The sequence below is a fragment of the Narcine bancroftii genome, chromosome 5 (assembly GCF_036971445.1).
Source record: "Narcine bancroftii isolate sNarBan1 chromosome 5, sNarBan1.hap1, whole genome shotgun sequence".
NCBI classification, from domain to species: domain Eukaryota; kingdom Metazoa; phylum Chordata; class Chondrichthyes; order Torpediniformes; family Narcinidae; genus Narcine; species Narcine bancroftii.
The window spans coordinates 98,329,236-98,354,689 of NC_091473.1; the positions used below are offsets into that span (position 1 = coordinate 98,329,236).

A 25,454-nucleotide genomic window follows, 5' to 3' on the forward strand; every position below is an offset into this window, starting at 1 on the left:
TACAAAAATTTTTGTAAAATGTTCATTTTAATAGAGTTAATACAACCAATCGTTGAAAGTGATAAAGGCGACCATCTCTATAATAATAATTTAACCTGATTAAATAGAGTGGAAAATCTTTCCTTAAAAAATGTTTATAGCTCTTAGTAATTGTAATGCCGAGATAAGTACATTGATTCCTCCAAATCTTAAAAGGAAAATTAGAATAACTTGATTTTAAACCATTTAAAGGTAAAAGTTCACTTTTATGTGGATTCAACTTGTACCCTGAAAACTGATTAATATGAGAAAGCAAAGCCAGTTTTCTTGGTAAAGAAACCGCTGGATTACAAACAAAAAGCATACCCTCATTTATTTATTTTTTTGACATTTTGTTCAATCTCAGATCCCTGACTTTCTGCAAATTCCCAAGGCAAATATTCTGGATTTAATTTTTGATTTACAACTTTCTTCATAAAGGTTCAATATCTCTTATTTATAATAAGTATCTTGATCTAAGAATGGCCTCATTAGTTAAGATCAAGAGAGACTGGGAGCAGGATTTGAATCTTTCACTCTCTGATGAGATTTGGGATTCCATTTGTAATCTGATCAATACGACCCCCCCTTGTGCACGACATTGCTTATTGCAATTTAAAGTGGTCCATAGAGAACATATGTCTGAAGTTAAATGATCTCATTTTTCATCTGATATAAACCCTCTATGTGACAAATGTAAAACTCCTGAAGCTTCTTTGATTCACGTTTTGGACTTGCCATAGTTTAGAAACATTTTGGAAAGATATTTTACTTCATTGATACCCAGACGTGCAATTTTAATTAAATGGAAAGAGAATACTCCACCTACACACACACAATGGCTAAATGATATTAAGTCTTGTTCAAGTTTAGAAAAAATTAGATGTCATAAAAGAGACAAATACCAATTTCCTATAGACATGCGGCCTGTTTATGGACCATTATCATAATCTACAGTTTTAAGGTTATCATACCTTTGATGCTGTCCTGTCTATTTCCAGGCTGTCATTACTTGATACTCACACATTTGTTTTTTTTCCTCCCCAACCTTTTATAATGGTAGGGGTTTTCAATTAACTTTTTTTCTTTTTCTTGTAATTAGCATTTTATTATATAGAGCACAACTCCGATTATTCAAAATTAGGTTCTCCAAAATCCTCATTTATCTAAAATTTTTAAAAACATTTTGGATAAATGAGGATAGCCGAAACACATCAAAAATCCTCATTTACCTGAAAATTTTTCAGAGCCGAACTGACCGGAGACCTCGGTAGCGTGGTCTTTGGTCCGCCAGTGGCAGCAATGACCTCGGGTTGCTGACAGCAGCAGAGACCTCGGTGGGGAGGTGCCAGTGATTGGCAGCAGCTAGCATTGTTTTGGTGAGAATTCAACATTATTTTAATGCTTAAAAAACCTTCCCTTTTTGTTTTGTTGTTGTTTAAACATTGATACAAGAGATTTTCTGTTGCTACAGGGCTGTTTTTAAAAAATGACCAGTTTTCTTAAAAAAAAAAGACCGTTTATCTGACATTTTCCTTTTAAGATTTGGAGGAATCAATGTACTTATCTCGGCATTACAATTACTAAGAGCTATAAACATTTTTTAAGGAAAGATTTTCCACTCTATTTAATCAGGTTAAATTATTATTATAGAGATGGTCGCCTTTATCACTTTCAACGATTGGTTGCAAACTTCAGTAAAAATATCTTTAAAAAGTAAAAAGTAAAATGTAATAGGGCTTAACAAAATTGTAAAATAAACCTTCAAGAACAATTGTTTGAGAAGGTTTATTCCTGGCTGGGCTCAACCCACTGATGCTTTGCCTGGATCCTGAATGCTATTTCCCCAATGACAATTAGAGTAATTCCACTCAACTAAGATCATCAACTGTCTGCATGTTTTGTCTTTATTTCCCAGCAGTTGCAGTCATTTGATACAAGTAATGCTGTGTCTAATGTTTCACTATACATATAGAGACAAATGCAGTAGTTGATTGAGTGACAGTGGTGAGCCAGCTTCATCATTGCCATTCCTGATGCTTTTCACTGCTCTGTCATTTGAAAGAGAAAAAGGGACAAGTATATAGTACTAACAGTATAGTGCCTCGGGAGGATGGGATGTGGAATCCAGAATTTCATGAAGCAAATATATTAGGGGGGGGGGGGGGGATGTGACATTTCTGAATTATTAAGGGTAGTGTCATCTTCAAATATTTCAGCTCCAATGCAAACACAGCTTCAGAAGTGATAATTCCAGCAACATTTCTCTCTCATATTAGGATATGCACCATGTGTGGTTAGTCCCTGCTGTTCATAGATGTACAAAATTTTACTTTGCAAAACAAGGCATGTCATACAGTTGATTTTACATTAACTGAATAGATGGGAATGGAAACACATTGAAAGATGCAAGGATTATGTAGGAAGGAGTTGGAAATGATAAACATGGTTGTTAGAGGAAATACAGTAAGGGTGATAATCGGATCAATGGCTGAATCCACTTGTGCAGTTGGTAGAAAGTGGCTTTTAACGATGTATGCCTTGAACTTGAACACTTCCAGTGGTTCCCAAACTTTTTCGGATTGCTGTCCCCTTGGCTCCCAGACCACATCCCTAGCACCCGAATCCATACACACAATGAGTACACACCTCTTTCTTGGTATTAGGTCTACTACAAATTTAAAACAACAACCAATCTAATACTATATACAAGTGTATGGATTTCACAAATAAAACACTGTAAACTAATTTATTTTGCAATACGAAAGGGTAAATTTACATCTCAACTACTTTATCTTTGGGCCATTAGGAACTTGATGGACGGGCAGCTGGGGAGAGGATCAGCTGTCGGGAACTCAATGTGCGGACAGCCTGGGCGGGGCAGGTGGTTGGGACAAGGATCAGCCATCAGGTGCTGGATGGGCAGGCAGTTGGGGTGAGGATCAGCCATTGGGAGCTCGATGAATGGGTGGCTGGGGCGAGGATCAGCCGTCGGGAGCTTGATGGGCGGGTAGCCAGGGTGAGGATCCGCAATTGGGGCATCAGAATCCCCATGGGCGAGCAGTGAGGGTGAGGATCAGCCATTGGGAGCTCGATTGGCGGGAGGCTGAGGTGACAATCCGTGATTGGGCCATCAGATGCTGGATGGGTGGGCGGTTGGGGCCTGGGGGTCAGTATACTTATACACAATTTAAATGTATATTACAACTTGAAGATAATTTGAAGTTCTTATAAACCTGGAACCTTGGCCCTTGCAGATGTGAATGTGTAGCGTGTCCTGTCCAGAGCACGTCATCAGGAAACAAACATTCACCTCCTCATTGGATCTTTCCACTGACCCCAGGGGGGTGGAAGCAACCACTTTGGGAATCACTAACTTATACCAAGTAACTAAATTCCAGACAGACTCTTCTTCCTCTCCCATTGGAAAGAAAGCTCATGAGTGCAGAAGTGCGTATAAACAAATTTAAAGACAGTTTTCTTTACCATAGCAATCAAGCTCCTGAATGAATCCCACACAAGTGCCATCCTGCAGCCCTTGCTTGGTACTCATTAATCTTCCTTTCATTGTAACTCTGGACTCTATACTCTTTACTCAGCTGTATGAATGTTAAAGATAACCTGCAAGTCTGCTTCTCACTCTACTAGATGTGATAAATAAAATTTACACAACTAAACTTAAACACCCTCCCTTATCTGTTGCTGGCCACCAACAAAATCGGCAGCTGAGGTGTCCAACCAGTGAACGCTGAGGTTGGGCGTGGCTGAATGCAGAGACCATCCAGGAGAACAAAACTGATGTGATTAAAAGGTTCCGGTTATTTGAACACAGTCAACCTACAATTAGTTTTCAGGTGTTATTCAATTTATCCCTGATTATCTTTAATCTTTCAAAGCAGAATCAATAGGTATTTTTAAACAATTTGCATGAACACGAAGGTGCATTCTGAAAAAATGTTTCAATGTGTTAGTCAGATTTGCCTTAAAGAGAGAAGATTCACGTGAGCAGTTCGCGTAGTACCTGATAAGAGACGCCGTCACCTCACTTATTGCATTATCGTAAGTATTTGATGCCAATCCTATTAAAAAGGTGACACAAAGCAAGATAAATAAATCCATTTATCAAGCATTACCTTTATTTCGGGTCTTGTATATTAAATTTCTTTATCATGAAAAGTAATAACTGTACTTAGGAATGAATTATTTCCCATGTCTGCTGTAGGAGAGTAACTTTCAAGGGACTGGAAATACAAACTAGATTGGAAGTTGGGAATTAATAAAGCTGACTGTACATGTCAATTTCATTTTTAAATTTTTGAAGCTATTAACTTCCTTGGAGACCATTAATACTTGATTTATTGTAGAATTTTCAACCTTATTTTCCCATTAGTGACACCCTCCAACATTTACATCATTCTCACTGCTTCTTTGATGTGCAATATTTGCTTCTTTTATCTGCAGCCAGAGACAGTCAAATATTCCTATTCATCAGGTTAACCATGTGCCTGAAGTAGAACATTGCAATCTATTGATCCATCTACATGCCCCAAGCACCTGGCTCACTTTCCATTGGGGTCATCAATTCAATGCAAGGCTTCGATCAGTGGTTCTCAACCTTTTATTCTTTCCTCTCACAAACTATTTTAAGTATTCCCTATGCATAGGTGCTCTGTGATTAGTAAGGGATTGCTTAAGGTGGGAGTGGGAAGAAAAAAGTTTGAAAACCACTGTTCTAATCATACCTAATTGACTCGTTATGTGCAGGGTTTCATAACCCCAAAGGAAATGAGCCAATGACAATTTTTTCTCAAGCAAAATATTTCAGTAACAATTAGGTCTAGAGCAGTGATTCTCAACCTTCCCTTCCCACTCACATCCCACCTTAAGCAATCCCTTACTAATCACAGATCACCAATAGCATCTTCTTTCTTTCATCTTCTTCTTTGGCTTGGCTTCGCGGAAAAAGATTTATGGAGGGGGCAAAAGTCCACGTCAGCTGCAGGCTCGTTTGTGGCTGACAAGTCCGATGCGGGACAGGCAGACACGGTTGCAGCGGCTGCAGGGGAAAATTGGTTGTTTGGGGTTGGGTGTTGGGTTTTTCCTCCTTTGCCTTTTGTCAGTGAGGTGGGCTCTGCGGTCTTCTTCAAAGGAGGTTGCTGCCCGCCAAACTGTGAGGCGCCAAGATGCACGGTTTGCGGCGATATCAGCCCACTGGCGGTGGTCAATGTGGCAGGCACCAAGAGATTTCTTTAGGCAGTCCTTGTACCTCTTCTTTGGTGCACCTCTGTCACGGTGGCCAGTGGAGAGCTCGCCATATAACACGATCTTGGGAAGGCGATGGTCCTCCATTCTGGAGACGTGACCCACCCAGCGCAGCTGGATCTTCAGCAGCGTGGACTCGATGCTGTCGACCTCTGCCATCTCGAGTACTTCAACGTTAGGGATGAAAGCGCTCCAATGGATGTTGAGGATGGAGCGGAGACAACGCTGGTGGAAGCGTTCTAGGAGCCGTAGGTGATGCCGGTAGAGGACCCATGATTCGGAGCCGAACAGGAGTGTGGGTATGACAACGGCTCTGTATACGCTTATCTTTGTGAGGTTTTTCAGTTGGTTGTTTTTCCAGACTCTTTTGTGTAGTCTTCCAAAGGCGCTATTTGCCTTGGCGAGTCTGTGGTCTATCTCATTGTCGATCCTTGCATCTGATGAAATGGTGCAGCCGAGATAGGTAAACTGGTTGACCGTTTTGAGTTTTGTGTGCCCGATGGAGATTTGGGGGGGCTGGTAGTCATGGTGGGGAGCTGGCTGATGGAGGACCTCAGTTTTCTTCAGGCTGACTTCCAGGCCAAACATTTTGGCAGTTTCCGCAAAGCAGGACTTCAAGCGCTGAAGAGCTGGCTCTGAATGGGCAACTAAAGCGGCATCGTCTGCAAAGAGTAGTTCACGGACAAGTTTCTCTTGTGTCTTGGTGTGAGCTTGCAGGCGCCTCAGATTGAAGAGACTGCCATCCGTGCGGTACCGGATGTAAACTGCGTCTTCATTGTTGGGGTCTTTCATGGCTTGGTTCAGCATCATGCTGAAGAAGATTGAAAAGAGGGTTGGTGCGAGAAAACAGCCTTGCTTCACGCCATTGTTAATGGAGAAGGGTTCAGAGGGCTCATTGCTGTATCTGACCCGACCTTGTTGGTTTTCGTGCAGTTGGATAATCATGTTGAGGAACTTTGGGGGACATCCGATGCGCTCTAGTATTTGCCAAAGCCCTTTCCTGCTCACGGTGTCGAAGGCTTTGGTGAGGTCAACAAAGGTGATGTAGAGTCCTTTGTTTTGTTCTCTGCACTTTTCTTGGAGCTGTCTGAGGGCAAAGACCATGTCAGTAGTTCCTCTGTTTGTGCGAAAGCCGCACTGTGATTCTGGGAGAATATTCTCGGCGACACTAGGTATTATTCTATTTAGTAGAATCCTAGCGAAGATTTTGCCTGCAATGGAGAGCAGCGTGATTCCCCTGTAGTTTGAGCAGTCTGATTTCTCGCCTTTGTTTTTGTACAGGGTGATGATGGTGGCATCACGAAGATCCTGAGGCAGTTTTCATTGGTCCCAACAAAGCTTGAAAAACTCATGCAGTTTGGCATGCAGAGTTTTGCCGCCAGCCTTCCAGACCTCTGGGGGGATTCCATCCATACCTGCTGCTTTGCCACTTTTCAGTTGTTCGATTGCTTTATATGTCTCATCCAGGGTGAGGACCTCATCCAGCTCTAGCCTTAGGGGCTGTTGAGGGAGCTGGAGCAGGGCGGAATCTTGGACTGAGCGGTTGGCACTGAAAAGAGATTGGAAGTGTTCTGACCATCGGTTGAGGATGGAGATCTTGTCGCTGAGGAGGACTTTGCCGTCTGAGCTGCGCAGCGGGCTTTGGACTTGGGGTGAGGGGCCGTACACAGCCTTTAGACCCTCGTAGAAACCCCTGAAGTCGCCAATGTCCGCGCTGAGCTGGGTTCGTTTGGCGAGGCTAGTCCACCACTCATTTTGGATCTCCCGGAGTTTGCGCTGAAGATGGCTGCATGCGCGACGGAAGGCTTGTTTCTTCTCTGGACAGGACGGCTTTGTAAGGTGAGCCTGGTGGGCAGCTCGCTTCTTTGCCAGCAGCTCCTGGATTTCCTGGCTGTTTTCATCAAACCAGTCCTTGTTTTTCCTGGAGGAGAAGCCCAGTACCTCTTCAGTGGATTGCAGTATGGTAGTCTTCAACTGATCCCAGAGGGTTTCAGGGGACGGGTCCGTGAGGCGGGTTCCATCGTCGAGCTTTGCTTTGAGGTTTGCCTGGAAGTTTCCTCTCGCTTTGTCTGTCTGCAGGTTTCCAACATTGAACCTCTTTCTGGCGGCTTTACTGTTCCTGGGCTTTGGCTTGAAGTGAAGGTTGAGCTTGCAGCGAACCAGCCGGTGGTCAGTGTGGCATTCCGCGCTAGGCATGACCCTGGTGTGGAGCACATCTCGTTTGTCACTTTCTCGCACCAAGATGTAGTCCAGGGGGTGCCAGTGTTTGGATCGGGGATGCATCCAGGTGGTCTTAAGGCTGTCCCTCTGCTGAAAAAGGGTGTTTGTAATGACAAGCCGCTGTTCTGCACAGAGCTCCAACAGGAGGCGCCCATTGTCGTTGCACTTGCCGACGCCATGCTTGCCCAGGATTCCTGGCCAGGTTTCTGAGTCTTTGCCGACACGAGCGTTGAAGTCGCCCAGGATGACAACCTTGTCGGCTGTAGGGGTGCGTTGGATGAGGTTGCGCAGGTCGGTGTAGAACTTGTCCTTTTCTGCTGGTTCCGCCTGGAGGGTTGGAGCATAGACACTGATGAGGGTGATGCGACGCTTGTTTTGAAGGGGGAGTCGCATGGACATGATTCGGTCCGAGAGGCCTGTCGGAAGGTTTTCGAGTTTGGAGGAAATGAAGCTCTTGACCATGAAGCCTACACCAGATAGGCGTCGTTCATCCGAAGGCTTGCCAGACCAGTAGAGTGTGTAGTCCGCGCCGCGTTCTTGGAGGCTGCCTACATCTGCCAGGCGGACTTCACTGAGAGAGGTTATGTCGATGTCAAGTCTGAGGAGTTCTTGTGCAATGAGGACAGATCGACGTTCAGGTCGGTGGCTGTCAGCCTTGTCTAGCATGGTTCTGATGTTCCAGCATGCTAGCTTGAGTTTGTGAGCATCTTTTGAGCCAACAGCATAGGGATTACTTAAAGTGGTATGTGATTGGGAAAAAAAAGGTTGAGAACCACTGGCTTAGATGACTTTTAAACAGTTAAAATTGTTTGAGAAGTACATCTTCTGATGCTGGAAAAGATATTTGGATAGCACTGCTGATAAATCTCTGCTCCGCAAGTTTCCACCTTTCTTTCCAGTACGCTAGCACAAGGCCAATATCTGACCATCAACTGTTCTCAACTTGGCTTCCACACACAAAAAATAACCAAAGGCTAGAGATTCAAGAAAATCCACCAGTCTTTTAAAAGCAGCTGCTATTGAATAACTCCATCTTAAATTCTCCATCAAAATGCTGTGAGAATGCTACAATCCAAGTGATTTTGCCTTGAATTATGACCCACTAGAACAGAATTAGATTGCAAGAAACAAAATTAATTTTTAGCATTGAAATTGTGAGAAAATATCAATCTTACCTCGTTCAAATTGCTGGGTCTGTGAAGGACTGAAAACGAATAAAAAAATGATGAACAAAGGAAGGAAAAGCAAGTTTTGTTGACAGCATTGACTAGCAAATTTTCAGGGAATTGTTTTTACAAAATCTGTGGTAAATCTCATCAATTTTACCTTTCATCTGTAACTTTCTTTTCTTTCTTTTTCTGCAATATTTTAGTCAGGCAATTCATCGTGTTTGTTCTGTCGACACAAAATGTAAATTAACAGATTAAATGTTCTGAGATGTCTTTTGTAAAATCCTGATCAAAATACCTGATGTGGTAATCATATCTGATTTGGTTTTCAAAACAAGATGAATTAATTATTTTTTTTTAAGTTAAACTGAATAGAATTGTTGCTGGGAATAATTCTGCAGTGACCACATGCAAGCTCTATATTTGTTTCATTTGTTAACAGTACAGGAAGTCTCCAGATTACAACATTCCTTTTCTGAGAACTATCAATAACCCAAACATGTTCATTTGTTGGAAATTAACAAAAGTTGTGTATGCAAGGATTACAGGATGGAGATGCTTGAAAACAGCGGAGCTGCCGGAGCCGCTGTAATGGCAGCGCTGCTGCTGTTGCGGACCTGCGGGGAGCAAGGAGTGGAGATGCAGCACACTTGCAGGTTCCAACCACCCAGCCAACTGCTGTCAGCTCCATACAGGCTTTGAATAGCCCATTAAAGGAGCAAGAAGATGGCCAGACAATTGCTCAGTACGTGATGAGACTACGCCAGCTAGCTGTTGGATGCAATTACATGCCATCTGATTTGGACAACCAATTATTGGATCAAGTCGTACAGCACTGCAGATCAGATAAACTCAGAAGACGTCTACTGGAAAGAGGGAGTGAGTTGGAACTCACCGATGCTTTAACCATTGCTGCTGCATTAGAGGCTGTTGAAGGGCAATTTCATACCATGACCCTGAAAGACAACTCAAGCCAGCAAATTAAGAGGCTCTCACATCGCCATAATCAGCCAAGATATTCGTCGACACAGGACGTGGAGTGTTATCGATGTGGAAATCGAGGTCACTTTGGAAAAGACCCATATTGCCCGGCCAAAGGCAAAGTTTGCAGAAAGTGTGGAGGTAAGGATCACTTTGCAAAGAAGTGCAAAAGCAAGTCCAATGCAGACCAGAAGAGGAAGAGTACAACTTCCAAAGGCAAAGCCTGGGGGAAAGGAAAGTATCCTGGAAAGATTGAGGTTTTTGATTGGGGAAAAGCTAGATTTGAGGAGATGCGAAAGGACTTGCAGGGTGTGCATTGGGACAATTTGTTTTATGGGCAGGATGTAGTAGAGAGATGGAAGTCTTTTAAAGATCAGATTTTGAGAGTGCAAAAGCTTTATGTTCCTGTTAGGTTAAAGGGAGGGGCAAAAGGTTTGAGAGAGCCGTGGTTTTCAAGGAATATTGGAAAATTGGTTCGAAGAAAAAGGGAGGCGTACATTAGATATAAGAAGCATGGAGTTAAGGAGATGTTTGAAAGATACATTGAATGTAAGAGGAATCTTAAAAGAGGAATTAGGAAAGCTAAAAGAAGGTACGAGAAAACTATGGCAAGCAGGGTGAAAACTAATCCAAAAGAGTTCTACAAATATGTTAATGGTAAGAGGAAAGCTAGAGACAAAATTGGTCCCTTAGAAAATCAGAGCGGAAAACTGTGTGTGGAGCCTAGAGAAATGGGGGAGATATTGAACAGTTTCTTTTCTTCGGTATTCACTAAGGAGAAGGATATTGGGAGATGTGAGATAAAAAAAGCAAATTGGGTAAATATGGGGAATATAGAGATTACAAAAGGTGTAGTTTTAAGGCTTTTGAAGAATATAAAGGTGGATAAGTCTCCGGGACCAGACGGGATCTTCCCCAGGAGATTGAGAGAAGTGAAGGAGGAAATAGCAGAGGCTCTGGCGGTAATTTTCCAAATGTCATTAGATATGGGGATAGTGCCGGAGGATTGGCGCATTGCGCATGTGGTTCCGTTATTTAAAAAGGGTTCAAGGAGGAAGCCTGGCAACTATCGGCCTGTAAGTTTGACGTCTGTGGTAGGTAAATTAATGGAGAAAATTCTTAGAGATAGTACTTATAAACATCTGGATAGACAGGGTCTGATCAGGAGCACTCAACATGGATTTGTGGGAGGAAGGTCATGTTTGACCAATCTGATTGAATTTTTTGAAGAGGTGACTAGGAATGTGGATGAGGGTAGCGCAGTGGATGTTGTCAATATGGACTTCAGTAAGGCCTTCGATAAGGTACCACATGGAAGGTTAGTTAGGAAGGTGCAGTCTTTAGGTATAAATTTTAAGATAGTCAAATGGATTGAACATTGGCTGAAAGGGAGAGGCCAGAGAGTGGTAGTGGATAATTGTCTGTCAGGTTGGAGGCCGGTGACCAGTGGTGTGCCTCAAGGATCTGTATTGGGCCCATTGTTGTTCGTTATATACATTAATGATCTAGATGATGGGGTGGTGAATTGGATTAGTAAATAAGCAGACGATACTAAGATAGGTGGAATAGTGGATAATGAAGAAGGTTTTCAAGGATTGCAGAGGGATTTGGGCTGCTTAGAAAAGTGGGCTGAAAAATGGCAGATGGAATTTAATGCTGATAAGTGTGAGGTGCTTCATTTTGGTAAGAAGAATCAGAATAGGACATACGTGGTAAATGGGAGAGCATTGAGGAATACAGAAGAGCAGAAAGATTTAGGAGTAACGGTACATCGTTCCCTGAAGGTAGAAACTCACATGAATAGGGTGTTGAAGAAGGCTTTTAGTATGCTGGCCTTTATCAATCATTGCATGGAATATAGGAGTTGGGAGGTGATGTTGAGATTGTATAAGACGTTGGTGCGGCCTAATTTGGAGTTCTGTGTGCAGTTCTGGTCGCCTAATTATAGGAAGGATATAAACAGAGTGGAGAGAGTGCAGAGAAGGTTTACCAGAATGTTACCTGGGTTTAAGCATCTAGAGTATAGGGAGAGATTGGACAGATTACGTCTTTATTCTTTGGAACGTAGAAGGTTGAGAGGGGATTTGATAGAAGTATTTAAGATTATGAAAGGGATAGACAGAGTGGATGTGGATAGACAATTTCCGTTAAGAGGAGGAAAGATTAAAACAAGAGGACATGAGTTAAGAATTAAGGGGCAGAGGTTTAGAGGTAACATGAGGGGGAACTTCTTTACTCAGAGAGTGGTAGCCGTGTGGAATGATCTTCTGGGAGAAATAGTGGCGGCGGAGTCAATTGTATTATTTAAGAAAAGGTTGGACAGGTATATGGATGAGAAGAAGATGGAGGGTTATGGGCATTGTGCAGGGAGGTGGGACTAGAAAGGGGTGTTTGGTTCGGTGCGGACTAGAAGGGCCTAATGGTCTGTTTCCGTGCTGTAATTGTTATGTTATGTTATGTTACCATTCGCCAGATAGACGGTGACGATGATGATACCCAGGAGGAACAGATATTATCAATTTACGTTGAATGAAGTACATCATGAGAAGGTCCCAGTGATCATTGGTGGAGTGACAGTTCAGGTCATTGTAGACTCAGGCAGTGACAGTAATGTGATTGATCGACATTTATGGGAGAAGTTGAAAAGGAAAAAGATCATCTGTACCTCAAAGAAGTGTTCCAAGAAACTGTATCCATACACAGCAACCAAGCCATTGCAGACCATTGGATGTTTTACTGCAACTGTTGAAGCTGGAGATAAGTACACCGAAGCAGAGTTTATGGTCATAGAAGAGAAGGGAGAACCATTGCTGAGTAGAAGCACAGCGCAAGACCTGGCAATACTTCATATTGGAGCTTGTGTCAATTCAATTCAGTCATACGAGGATATGAAGCAAGAATTCCCTGCAGTCTTCCAAGGAGTAGGAAAGCTGAAAGGTCGACAATTGAAGCTAGCGGTAGATGAAACGGTCAAACCCAAGGCACAACCAATGCGCCGAACTCCGTTTGAACTTTGTGGGAAAGTCGAAGCCAAAATTAAAGAATTGATCGAACAAGACATTATTGAACCGGTGGAACATTCGACACAATGGGTCAGTCCCGTAGTGATTGTGCCCAAACCAAAGGGTGACATAAGACTATGTGTTGACATGAGAATGGCCAATGAAGCTATAATTAGAGAACGACACCCTATAACAACAGTGGAGGAAATACTTCAAGAACTAACTACCAGCAAGATATTCTCAAAAATTGATCTGAAATGGGGCTATCATCAATTAGAGCTGGATCCAGGTTCCCGAGATGTGACAACATTTGTGACTCACTGTGGATTGTATCGTTACAAGAGACTATCATTTGGAATTAATGCAGCTTCGGAGATCTACCAGTATGAAATCCATCGAGTGATTCAAGGCATTCCTGGAGTTGCCAACATTTCTGACGACTTCATAGTCCATGCACCAACGAAGGAAGAGCATGACAAACGGTTGAGGCGTGTACTATCTAGACTACAGGAGGCAGGCCTTACCATGAATGGAAACAAGTGCCAGTACGGTGTGTCAGAAATGGACTTCATGGGACACAGACTTACATGGGAAGGACTAAACCCTGCAGAGGCCAAGGTGAAAGCTATTGCAAAGGCACGTGCACCTCAGAACGCAACAGAGGTGAGGAGTTTCCTAGGATTGGTCAATTTTTGTGCAAAGTTCATTCCTAATTCTGCTACAGTGGCAGAACCACTAAGGAAACTAACCAGGAAAGGTGTACCATTTCATTTTGGATCTGAGGAGAAGAAAGCGTTCACTGCGCTGAAGCAAAGCCTGACAGATGCAAAAACTCTTGGATATTACGATCCGGCGGCATCAACCAAAGTCATAGCGGATGCCAGCCCGGTTGGTTTAGGAGCCATGTTGGTCCAGATGCATGATGGAGGACCAAGAATCATTGCCCTTGCCAGCAGATCGTTATCAGATGTGGAGAGAAGATACTCTCAGACAGAGAAAGAAGCACTCGGACTTGTATGGGCCTGTGAGAGGTTCCATGCATATTTATACGGCATTGAATTTGAACTCATCACAGATCATAAGCCATTAGAGGTGATCTATGCACCTAGATCAAAACCATGTGCCAGAATAGAGAGATGGGTACTCAGACTACAACTCTACAAATATAAAGTAATCCACATTGCAGGGAAAGCAAACATTGCTGATCCGCTGTCCAGATTGGTGAAGGTTGGTGGTCCACATTCCAAGTCAGAATTGGGAACAGAAACAGAGAGCTTTGTACGCTTCGTAGCTATTCAGTCGACACCGAAAGCTGTGACTACGAAGGAAGTCGAGAGAGAATCCGAACGTGATCCAGAACTCATGGAAGTAAGAGAATGCATACAGAGTGGACAATGGGACAAGTGTACTCACAAGGCTTACATTCCCATTAGAGACGAACTTTGTTGCATCGGACAGTGTGTATTAAGAGGTTGCAGATTGGTGATACTGCAAAGATTGAGACCGAAGATCGTATCCTTAGCGCATGAAGGACACCTAGGCATTGTTGGTACCAAGCAAAACCTCAGAACCAAGGTATGGTGGCCAAGTTGTGATAAAGACGCCGAGAAATTTGTTAAAACTTGTCACAGATGTCAAATCACAAGTAGGAGTAATCCGCCAGAACCGATCCGGAGTACGCAACTTCCGACAGGACCATGGATCGACGTAGCTGTTGATTTTCTTGAACCTTTACCGACGGGTGAATCAATTATGGTAGTGATAGATTACTACAGCAGATACTATGAGTACGTGGTGTTGAAGTCCACAACCACTGAAAAAACAATACAAGCGTTAGCAGAGATATTCGCAAGATATGGATTACCTGTTACATTATACTCTGACAATGGTCCACAATTCATTTCAGAGACATTTGCGGAATACATGAGGACCACAGGTATCCAACATCATAAAATAACTCCAAAATGGCCGCAAGCCAACGGGGAAGTAGAGAGACAAAATCAATCCATTGAAAAACGATTGAGGATTGCACACGCAGAAGGACAAAATTGGCGAGAAGCATTGCTATCTTATGTGGCTGTCTATCGAGCAACACCTCATGCAACCACTGGAAAAAGTCCTGCAGAAGCATTTTTTGGGAAAAAAATCCGCACAAAAATGCCAGAAATAAAGGAAATCCGAGACGACCAGGAGATGAGGGACCACGATGCTGAAAAGAAAGGTGCAGCAAAGCTGTACACAGATTTGAAACGTGGAGCCAAGTACTCAGACATCATGCCAGGAGATAATGTTCTAGTGAGGCATGAAACTGGTGGTAAGCTAGATACACCTTATTACCATCAACCCTATACTGTTGTATCAAGAAATGGCAGTATGGTGACAGTCAAGTCTCCGACTAGAGTCCTGTATAAGAGAAATGAATCAGGTGTAAAAAGGTACCAGTCCAGAGATACATCGAGCGAAGAGGTTGAAAGGCCAATACGAGATGCTGAAACTGAGAGACCTGATGATGTTCCAGAGGCAGTTACCAGCACTCCTGATGAAGTGACTAGAGCGCCAGAAACACCTGAAGCCGTGGCGAGCAGTATTTCCGACGCTGAGAGTGAACAAACGAGAAGCGACGACAATATCGCAGGCAGGCCGAAACAAAACCGGAAACCGCCCAAACGATACGAAGACTTTGTGCCATAGTTTTAATAAGAACTTTGGGACAGTATTTAATCTTATATCATAAAGTGCATGTATGAGTGCTGTAGGAAGTAAATTTTATGTAGTTGAGTTATAGTATTACCATTAGTTATGATGTTTGTAGGTTTCCGAGGGATATTGGTAAGTGAAGGTAAAGTTTATTTCTGATTAAAGGAGGGATGTCATGATAATGAATATGTATGAGATGTACCGGAAGTCACGTGGTATGAGAGAGAGATAAGAGCACAAGCAGGAGAACAAAGGAAATGGGAGAATAAAGCCACAGAGAAGTTTACCTGATAAACTTGTGTTTAATGTTTTATTAACTTCACATTTCGGACCACAAATGTGACACCTGGGACTCTGTTCATCCCTCTGCAATTGGATCCTTAACTTTGTCATCGGCAGATGCCAATCATCTCCTTTTCATTCACCCTCAACACAGGGACACCTCAAGGCCATATACTCTGTCCCCTGGTCTCGTTCCTGTGCGCTCATTACTCTGTATCTAAGTTTGGCTCCAATGCAATTCATAAATTCATTAACGACATCACTGTTGCTGGCCAACTAATGGAAAGTGATGAATCAGAATATAGTACAGAGATTAAGAATCTGTTTGGGTGGTGTCAGAACAACAATCTTGCTCTCAAGGTCAACACGAGCAAGGAGCTTCTTGTGGATTTTAGGAATGTTAGGCCAAAGGACCATGAACCTGTCTGCACTAATGGGACAGTAGTGGAGACGTTAAGTATTCAAGTGTCTGGGAGTCCACATAATCTGAGAGCCTCTCCTGAAGCTAGAACACTGTGAAATACACACACCAACACCTTTACTTTCCAAGAAATCTGAAGAGATTTAGCATGTCATCAAACACACTTTCAAACTTCTACAGCTGTACTGTGGAAAGTACACTGGTTGGTTACATCACAGCTTGGTTTGGTAAATTCAAATGCCCAGGAAAGCAGAAGGCTGAGGAAAGAACCAAGCATCGGCAACCTTATCACAGACTTCAAACTCCCATTTAATGAAGGCATCTACACAAGGTGCTGACTGAAGAAGGCTCCCAACAACATAAAGGAGCCCATCATCCTTATCACAACCTCCTTTCACTGCTTCCTTTGGAAAGACAGTGCAGAAGCCTGAAGTCCAGCAGGTTTTGATTCAAGAGCAGATTTCCCAAGCAACAGGCTCTTGAACCTCTCCCTTGTTATCCTGACCAAAAACTCTACTGGGACTGCAAAAATACCTCTCTGCACAATTGGACTATTTACTGAATTTTTTTCTTGCACAAACTGTAATTGTGAATTTTTATTATTTATCTTTTATATTTAATATCACTTCCTGCACTGGGATAATTTAAGGTATATTTTTGTCGTTAGTTTTTTTTTAAATCAAAAGGTTTTGCTTGACTGCACCAATTAAGAATGTCAGTGAGATTTATTGTCATATACACAAGTACAATCATGAAAAAAGTGAACTCCTCTGCTCAATCAGTAAACATTAGAGGGAAGAAAAACACAAATCTACTTAGACACCTTTCAGTAAGAGCATAAAAATATTATATTTTACCACTAAAACATTCCATAAAATATTTACTAAACACTATTCTGTATTTTAAGTACTCTCTGAGAGAATTCTTTTACACAGCAAATGAAAAACAATGATTGTTCATGGATATTACTGAAAAAAAAATGAAATTAAACTTGATATTTCTTTATTGCAGTTACACATTTTTGCAATTCTTGAGCTTATACATATACTGACCTGTTTTTCTCCAATTCATTTTTAATATCCGTTGTTTCTTGGCACTGTCCACACTCTAAATTAATTAATGCAAAGGAAAAGGAGTAAAGATCCAAAATGTGCAGTACAAGCTAACTGAATTAACTTGTCAACATAAATAATGACCATTTCATGATTCAAAACTTTGCAAAATTGAGACAGCATTTTTGAATAATAAGCTTTTTTTAAAAAAATGACGACACTACCAGAGCTATCATAACGGCAGCGCTGCTGGGGCAGGATTAACGTAGTATCGAGAGGAGCAAATGTTACGGGCCCCATTATTTCAAGGGTCCTCATGTTTATGTACGATGAATTATGAGAAACATTTTCCTCTTTTTACAGCAATCAGATTCCACTAATACTCTGTGTAAATAACCCCGTTAAAGGCGATAATTGGCTAAAATCACTAACCTTAAATTTAACCTGGGTTATTAACACAGACAACGGCAACAGCTCAATGTGGGACCAATGGCCGTCTTGGTTATTCATAACCCCTCATGCAGCTGGAACCACTCTGCCAGTGTCAACCCCAGGGGAATGCAGAGTGGTTTCAACTGCGTGGGAGGGATTATGGGTAATGAAGACGGCCATAGATCCCACAAGCTGCTGCAAGTTTTAACAAATTGTGAAAGTTTTAACAGGGCAGGGAGGGAAGTAATTTCAGTGTAAATATTTGTCCCCTTACCATGCATGCGCCAGCCAGCACTAATTAGGGCCCCTTTAAATTATTTGCTACAGGCTCCACAATACTTCAATCCGGCACTGAGTGCTTCCGCTAGTGTGGACCCAGGAGACCAGGGACTGGAGGCACAGTGCTGCTCTGTAGGATCCGACTACCTGGTCCTGATGTCGATGGCACAGTACAGGCTATAAATAGCTTGTAAAAGGAGCTAACGATGTTTTTTTTTAAATTCCTGCCACCTCAGAAGTCTGTTCCCCAGATGGCAGCACCTGTGCTGGGTAGCATAGCACGAGGTGTTGCAGACTCCGGGGGAGCAACAGACCAGCACACGAAAACAGAAAAGGGGAGAATTACACCCACCCCCCTCACTTCCGAGAAGCACAAGTCGGAGTCCATGGCAGCAGACCAGTGAGCAACTCAAGGACCCAAACAGGCTGCAGGTGACTTGCGGTTGAAGGACCCACACCAAGGCTATGGACTGCTGGAGTTTGGCTCATGGGGCCTGGGCATTGGAACTAGGATTTGAGAGGGTGCTGAGGGCAAGAAGGGCTCCTGAAGGTACCCTAATCGAATCGGAGGTATGGATCTGGAGCTCAGGTTGCCATGGTTTGAATTGGGGTCTGTGCAGCTGTAGGGGTGTAGGAGGCAAATCCACAAACACTCAGTAGCTCTGAAGGTACCCTCCTTAGCCTGGCACCACAAATGGGAGAAAGAAGCAATGTTCATGGCGACTTTTTGTTTGCCTTACACCAGACAAAAGTTGAAGTATATCATGCATATTACATTTTTAATGTGTCAATAAAAGGAACTTTTGAATCTTTAAAAAAAAATCATCTCAACCCTCCCATAATAAGAACACATGATTAACTCATGTTACCAATAGAAGGACTAGCCTGAATAAGTGTAAATGTGAAAACACAATGCTGGAAAAACTCAGCAGGTCAAACAGTGTCCTTTATATAGCAAAGGTAAAAGTACATAACTGACGTTTCAAGCTTGAGCCTTTCATCAAGGGGTTCTCCAGCATTATGTTTTTACTTTATCCAGTGTCTACAGATTTTTGTGTTTTCATTCATAAGTGTAAATGTATATGATTGTTCCACGTGTTTGATTGTTGATACGTAATTGTAGAGAAGCTTATAATAATGCACAAAGGTGTCAAAGGCTTTCTAAACAGGCAAAGAATCCAGAACTCTGAGGTTCGGAGGGACTTGAGAGTCCTTCTGCAAGTTAACCTTTAGGGAATCTTGCACGGAGAGTCAGTGGCAAGGAAGGAATCTTGATCTTGAAATGTATTGCTAGAATATAAAAGTAGAGGTGTAATGTTGAGTTTTTATAAGGCATTGGTTAGACTGCACTTGGAGTACTGTGACCATTTTGTCTTTTTATCTAAGGATGTGTTTGCATTAGAGAATGTCCAGAAGAGAATGATTCCCAGAATGAATCAGTTATCATATGTTGAGCATTTGATGGCTTTAGTACTGTACTTGCAGGAGTTCCGAAGAATATGGGGGGGTGGGGGTGCAGGGGAGGTGGGTGGGATCTCACTGAAACCTATTGAATACTGAAAGCCCTGGATAAAGTGGTTGTGGAGAGGATTTTCCTATGGTGGGGGAATCTGGGACCAGGGTATACAACCTCAGAATACAAACAGCTCCAGTTTCCTCCCACTGTTCGAAACATACCAGGGGTGTAGGTTAATTGGGTGCAAACTGGGTGGCACCGACTCATGGGCTGAAGTGGCCTGTTACCGTGCTCTATGAGTGAATTTAAATTTAAAAGTCAGATGGTTAATATTAATTGTTCATGGTTTGGAAACTAACTGCAGCCACAATCCAATGCTATTTCCCCAGAGTAATACTGAGGAGATTGTCAAAACCACCTTGATCATCTAGATCTGCTGAAGAGAAAAGACCAATGGCAGGGAACAAAAGGATTCATTTAAACTTCTGTGTTCTAAGAATTAGTTTCAGTTTAAACATTCTGGTTCCATTAATTGTTCCAGTTTCTATAATTTTATATTTTCAATGGTAGGACTGTCTTAATGGCATTTGAATGATTATTCACATTTAAATGCTTCTTTACGTTCGAGATGTTTTTAAAGAGTAATCCAAGAAATAGAGGCAAGTGTATTAATGTCAATGACCAGAGGGAGGTTATGTTTTCTGTCAACAGAAACAAAAATCTACACTGATTTTAAAAATGATACCATTTCACTAACCATGCAGAATTTTGAAGTGGGGAAAAGGGCAAAGGGATTGCGAAGTACATCATCGTCACAGACATTCAGCAACCTTGAGTAAAGCGGTACCAGAGATTGTGGCATCGGTCAGGTTGAGGAGTCAGCTGCCCAAGAGTGGAATGGATTGAAAAGAGTTTGCAAAAAAAAAATCAAACCAATGGTACAATGAATCAAATCTATCAGACGAGGAGGAAATTGGGAAGGCTGTACCAAAAGGGATTCATCTGTGCCAAGATCACTGATAATCACTATTCACAAAAACAATTTGGAAATGGAAAATACAAAAGCATCGTTGGTACTTGAAGATGATATGAAAATGCAGGGAGTAAGAAAGCACACTGCAGTGTTGATGGATAACTGGAAGTGAAGTCTTCAGATGGTACATGTTGGTAGGAGGAATAAAAGGAAGCAATTTATTTCAGGAAAGAAGAAAGAAAGAAAGACAGTAATTTAGAAGCATAGATCAGTCAACTTAAAAGTAAAATCCACAGATGGTATGGCCATAGAGAAAGCTATAAACAAATAGGTGGCTTATTATTTTCTAGAAATCAATAAGCTGCCAGGTAGAAAAGGCAAGGCCCAAACAAGGAGCAAATTACTTACAGAGAAAGGAAAATGCTACCACATGGATATGCTATGAGAACATAGGAGCATGATCTAATGAGCAAACGGAGATTTGTGTGGGGTTATAACAGCTGTTGATTCCATTTAAATTCAGTCTTGTTAACTCAATTGTGTATGATAAACTAAACCTAGATTAGACACAAAATACAAGCAAAACAGCATTCAATATATTGCACAAATAACCAGTGATATCAAAGTCATAGCACAATGATAAGTGCTTACCAACATTATCAAGCACTTTTCTGGGATGCTCAACAGATCTGTCAAAAAAATTAATTCAGTTCATGAAACATGCAATTTCTAAACCTCAGAATCTCAAAACCCCCATCAGATTTTACTTTAACCCTATCAAGTAAATTTTCTGCATTGAAAGTTACATTTGTAGATGTTGTGGCAATTTAGCAGTCTATTTAAACATGACGTTTATAATTTACAAAGAAATCTTACATTTTATAACCCAAATACCAGTAAACTTGATCCATATATAAATATACACTTTTAGAGAACAGCTACCATATTTTTGAATGCTGTTTTATCACGTAGCGACATTGCAGAGTTTACAAATAATAAAATTGCTCACAACATAATTTTATCTATATATGATTTGCATCTATATTGATTGAAGGACACGCACCAATAAAATCAACCTGAGGGAAAGAAATATTCTCCAGACGTGTCGTTAACAACCAACAGGAGGAAGTCACTTGTGCAAAATAAAAATAGTTGGGATTACCAAATAATTACTACTCAAGCAAAGCTGAAACAACATGCCCTGTTATTTAGAGATGTGGTTGTATTTAATGAACATGGGATGCATTATGTTTCTGTGGATAATTTGTTACAACATGCATAATCAGATCTTTTCCCAAGATTGGATGCTTCGGCTGGCACCTGTGCTGAATTTTGATTAGCTAAATTCCTTTGAGAGGAAACCAAATCTGTTTTTGGCAGGGGCATAAATCAGCTTGTATAGCAGCAATCAGGAGTAGGGATGTGCCCTGTACTGGATTTGAGCTCCCAAGAAAGATAGTTGGCCATTTCAAGAATTTGTTAATTCTGCATGTTTTTTTTCACCTCCCAGGAGATAGGGTCTTGTGTTCATTTTGCAGTTGCACCAGGTTTTCTGCATCAACTATGCACACATAGAAACACTGGAAATCAGAGCTCACCCTTCCCTCACAGGCTACACCATACTGCATCCTTCCAATCAATAGAAATCAATTAATTTTTCACAAATATGCTGACATGTTTCACAGCAATGATCTATGAAACCATCGTGGCTATAGCATGAGGTCAACAGAGTTTTTAAAATGCTGCAACTATGGTAGGCAATTTCTGCTTAGGAAATTAGTTGGCCAGGAAAAATGATTGTACATTATTATTCTGATATTTCACACGTTAGATACCAGTTTTAAGGAGGAAATATTTTCAAAGGCCATAGCAGTTACTCTCTTTAACTATGAAAGTGTGGCATTTATCAAAGATGCAAATGTATAAATATGGAGAAAACGGGACTATTTCATACATTATACAATACAGTAAAAACTCCATTATCTGGCATCTATAGGGACTGGTAAATGCTAGATAAGGGTATTTGGCGGTTGCTTGAAATTATGAGTTGTGTGATTGGTGAGCTGACCGTGAGGGGCACCAATTTTAAGCTGTATTTTTTTACCTATTTATTCTCAACGATTTTATTTGCCGGTTGCTTCAAATCTGGAAAACGGGGATTTTAATGTATGAAATGCCGATGATATGTTCAGAGCCTAATAATGGTTTGAACTGTGCATGAAGTCTATGATTTTTGTGGGTGATTTAATGGTGGAGGGCGTGGTTGGGGGGTGGTAGTAGAAGGAGGGGAAATGGAGATGGTGTGGATAGTTGTTTGGATGGAGAGCCTGAATGTCTAAATTTCTCTGCACCCATGGCATGAAAATCCATTCAGCAGGTTCCTGGTGGTGGCCATTTTGTTTCATAAGGTTTTCTTCAAATGCAGCGGGAAGAACGCGGGCACAAGGTACACAACCATTTTGGGTCCTACAGTTTCTGCAGGGATGGTGTAGAGAGTGCACTCAGGGCCTAATCATGGAGGTTGTTTCTGTCTAAGGAGTGGGTACATTTGTGCTCTAATGAAAGTCAGATAATTCCCCCCCCCCCACCCCAAAGTTGTCCCACTGCAGCCATTGGGTTTTGAGGGTTAGAAAGTCTAGCCAACTATAGTTGAGGCTGAAATGCAGATGGAATCTTCGGCTGCCAGCCTTTGAGATAGTTGAATGGCAAATCCATTCCTTGAAGGAGGTTGGCAGTCCACTTGCTATCCTACATGCATTAAAATCAGAACCAACCCTAATGTACCCAGGGTAAAGACTTATCTCTAAATTTCTGATTAGCTTCTTGGACAAAGTACAAATGCAATGTTTTCTAGCTCAAAACATTTTTGCAAGATACATCATCAAAAATGATATAACGATCATTACAAAATTTGAAAACAAACAGGGAAACTACAAACACTATTCAATTAATAAAATTCGTCACATTTATACCACACAAATGCTCAGCAATGATCGCAACTAAAAAGATGGCTTAACAGTCAGTGGAGTTACCATCATAACGTTTACACTGTTAAATTTATTTGGTTTATTATTTACCAGAAATTTCACTGGATGAGGCACAGCATTATTGTAACAACAAGAGCAGAATAGACATGGGTATCCTGCAATTAGCAATTCAAATGCCGACTTCCAACACTTTCTACAATTGACAAGGCTTGAATCAAGAAGTATGATGTGTAACAGAGTACCTAGAGGTGGTTTGGGAGGAATGGTTAGAGCAGCTTGCACACACACATTTTAAAACACAGAATATTTGCAGGACTTTTCCAGAATGCTTTTTGCAATTTTTCCAATTTAGAATCTCAACCCAAGGACCAGACCTATCTTTATTCATAACCAGGACAACATTCTTGCTTTCAATTTCAATAAGATTCCACCTGCATTGAATTCGCCCATCGTTATTGAATGAAGATCTACCGGGACCAATGCCTGAAGGGGGCACACAAAATCAGTGAACCGGAGCGGACTCGAAAGGCCAACATGGCCTGTTTCCGCTCTGTACATGGTTATATGGTTAAGAGGCAACAAAGTATCGACAGCAGCTTGCCTGGGAGAGCATGTGATCTTTGCAGGCAGAGGAGAAGAGTTTTGCTCTCAGAGTGGGAGGGTGTGAAACAGAGAGAGGGGAGACAGAAATCAGTTCCAGAAGGACAAGCTGGCAAACTTTGGAAGGCTGCCTGGTCTGAAAGGGGACCTGAAAGAAAGAGGATCATCTGGAGAACCCTGAAGGGGGAAAGTTTTGTCAGCAAGACTGATTGAGATGGAATCAGTTGCGGATATCCTGGAAAAGGAATCTCTCTGAAAACCAGCAAGAACCCTCCTGAGTGGTAACTATTTGCCTGTTAAGCACCAAAGACTGGTGAACTTTGTTAATGCTAACTTATGTGCACAGTACAAGAATTGCCTGCAACCAGTGAGATTGGACTGTGATCCAAAGAACTTTTCTAACCTTAAATATACATTACACACACCTGCAATTAGTATTCGAGGAGGATTAAGTAGTTAGGTAGGTTAAGTAATAAGTTAAAGTTTAATTCTATTTTCTCGTTCTAATATAAATAAAAGCAACTTTTGTTTAAGTAACCCTGTGCTGTGGTGCATATCTATTGCTGCTGGTTTTGGGGTCCTCTGGACTCCGTAACAGATGGAATACTTGTCTGAATCAGTGATGTTCTAAAACCATTCCAAGCTGATGATACTCAGGTTAACCTTGAATGGAACTCCATTTTCACCACCCCACTCTCAGTTGCAATATTTGCAAAATGAACTGTACTCACTCGCAAAAGGTCCTTTGATTGCATATTCAAACCCTGGGAACTCTCATCAGCAAGGAGAAGCAAAAAATTCTCAAGGTTCTGCAGAACAATGTGCCTTCTTTATCACTTGGTCTAAGTCCTAGCACACACTAGTTCTGTTGACATATCTTTATTAAAACACACAGAGAAATGTTGGAGGAACTCAGCTGGTCTCGCAGAGTCCATAGAAAGTAAAGATATATTACTGATGTTGTTTTCGGCCTGAGCCCTTCAAGATATAAGCAAAAAGTAGGCAGGTGTCTGAATTGAAGACTGGAAAGAGAAAGGAGAAAGAATGGGAGGGTGTTGTGTTTGGGTTCACAGAGAGTTGAGTCTGGACACAAGTGTTACAATCACAGTTAACTTTAATGAACACACAGGAGACAAACAGGGAAGAACGTGAAATGATGCTGAATTCCTATATTACTAAACGATTATATAGACATTCACATTGGACCCAGGTTGGACTCTGATATCAGTGGCAACCTATACTCTACACCACACATGTCAAACTCAGGCCTGCGGGCCAAATTTGGCCCGTGATATAATTATATTTGACCCGCAAGATCATATCAAATATGTATTAGAGCTGGCCCGCTGGCCGCCGCGCCAGTATAGTGCATACACAGCTAATACTACAAATCCCAGAATGCTTTGCAAATGCGTTGGCGCCGGCCCGTCAGCCCGCTAATCGCCCCCACCTCCTCTCTTTACTTTCATTGGCATCTGCGACCTGTCGCCCAACTCACATGTAATAAACTCCTTACGAAAAATGGCCAAACCAAAGACAGAAAACAGGACCTTTCAAGACAGGTGGGAGGTAAACTCTGACCCCAGAGTTTGATGAACTTGCATCTAAGAAGAGATGCCAAGT

At 41.8% G+C, this 25,454-nt stretch overlaps 1 protein-coding gene across 9 annotated transcripts in view; it reads right to left on the reverse strand.

The window, feature by feature from the left end:
- Positions 1-25,454, reverse strand: part of LOC138763770 (FYN-binding protein 2-like) — a 148,122-nt gene that overhangs the window by 59,891 nt on the left and 62,777 nt on the right. For all 9 annotated transcript variants that reach the window (XR_011357773.1, XR_011357774.1, XR_011357775.1 and 6 more), the window contains exons 7-11: positions 20,896-20,933; positions 17,105-17,159; positions 8,827-8,895; positions 8,676-8,704; positions 4,040-4,097 (exon numbers count right to left, since the gene is read on the reverse strand). Coding sequence is in view for 6 of the 9 variants with exons in the window: in XM_069938487.1 (XP_069794588.1) it covers positions 4,040-4,097; positions 8,676-8,704; positions 8,827-8,895; positions 17,105-17,159; positions 20,896-20,933 (249 nt within the window). In the remaining 3 variants the exon portion in view is untranslated. The remainder of the gene's footprint in view (positions 1-4,039; positions 4,098-8,675; positions 8,705-8,826; positions 8,896-17,104; positions 17,160-20,895; positions 20,934-25,454) is intronic.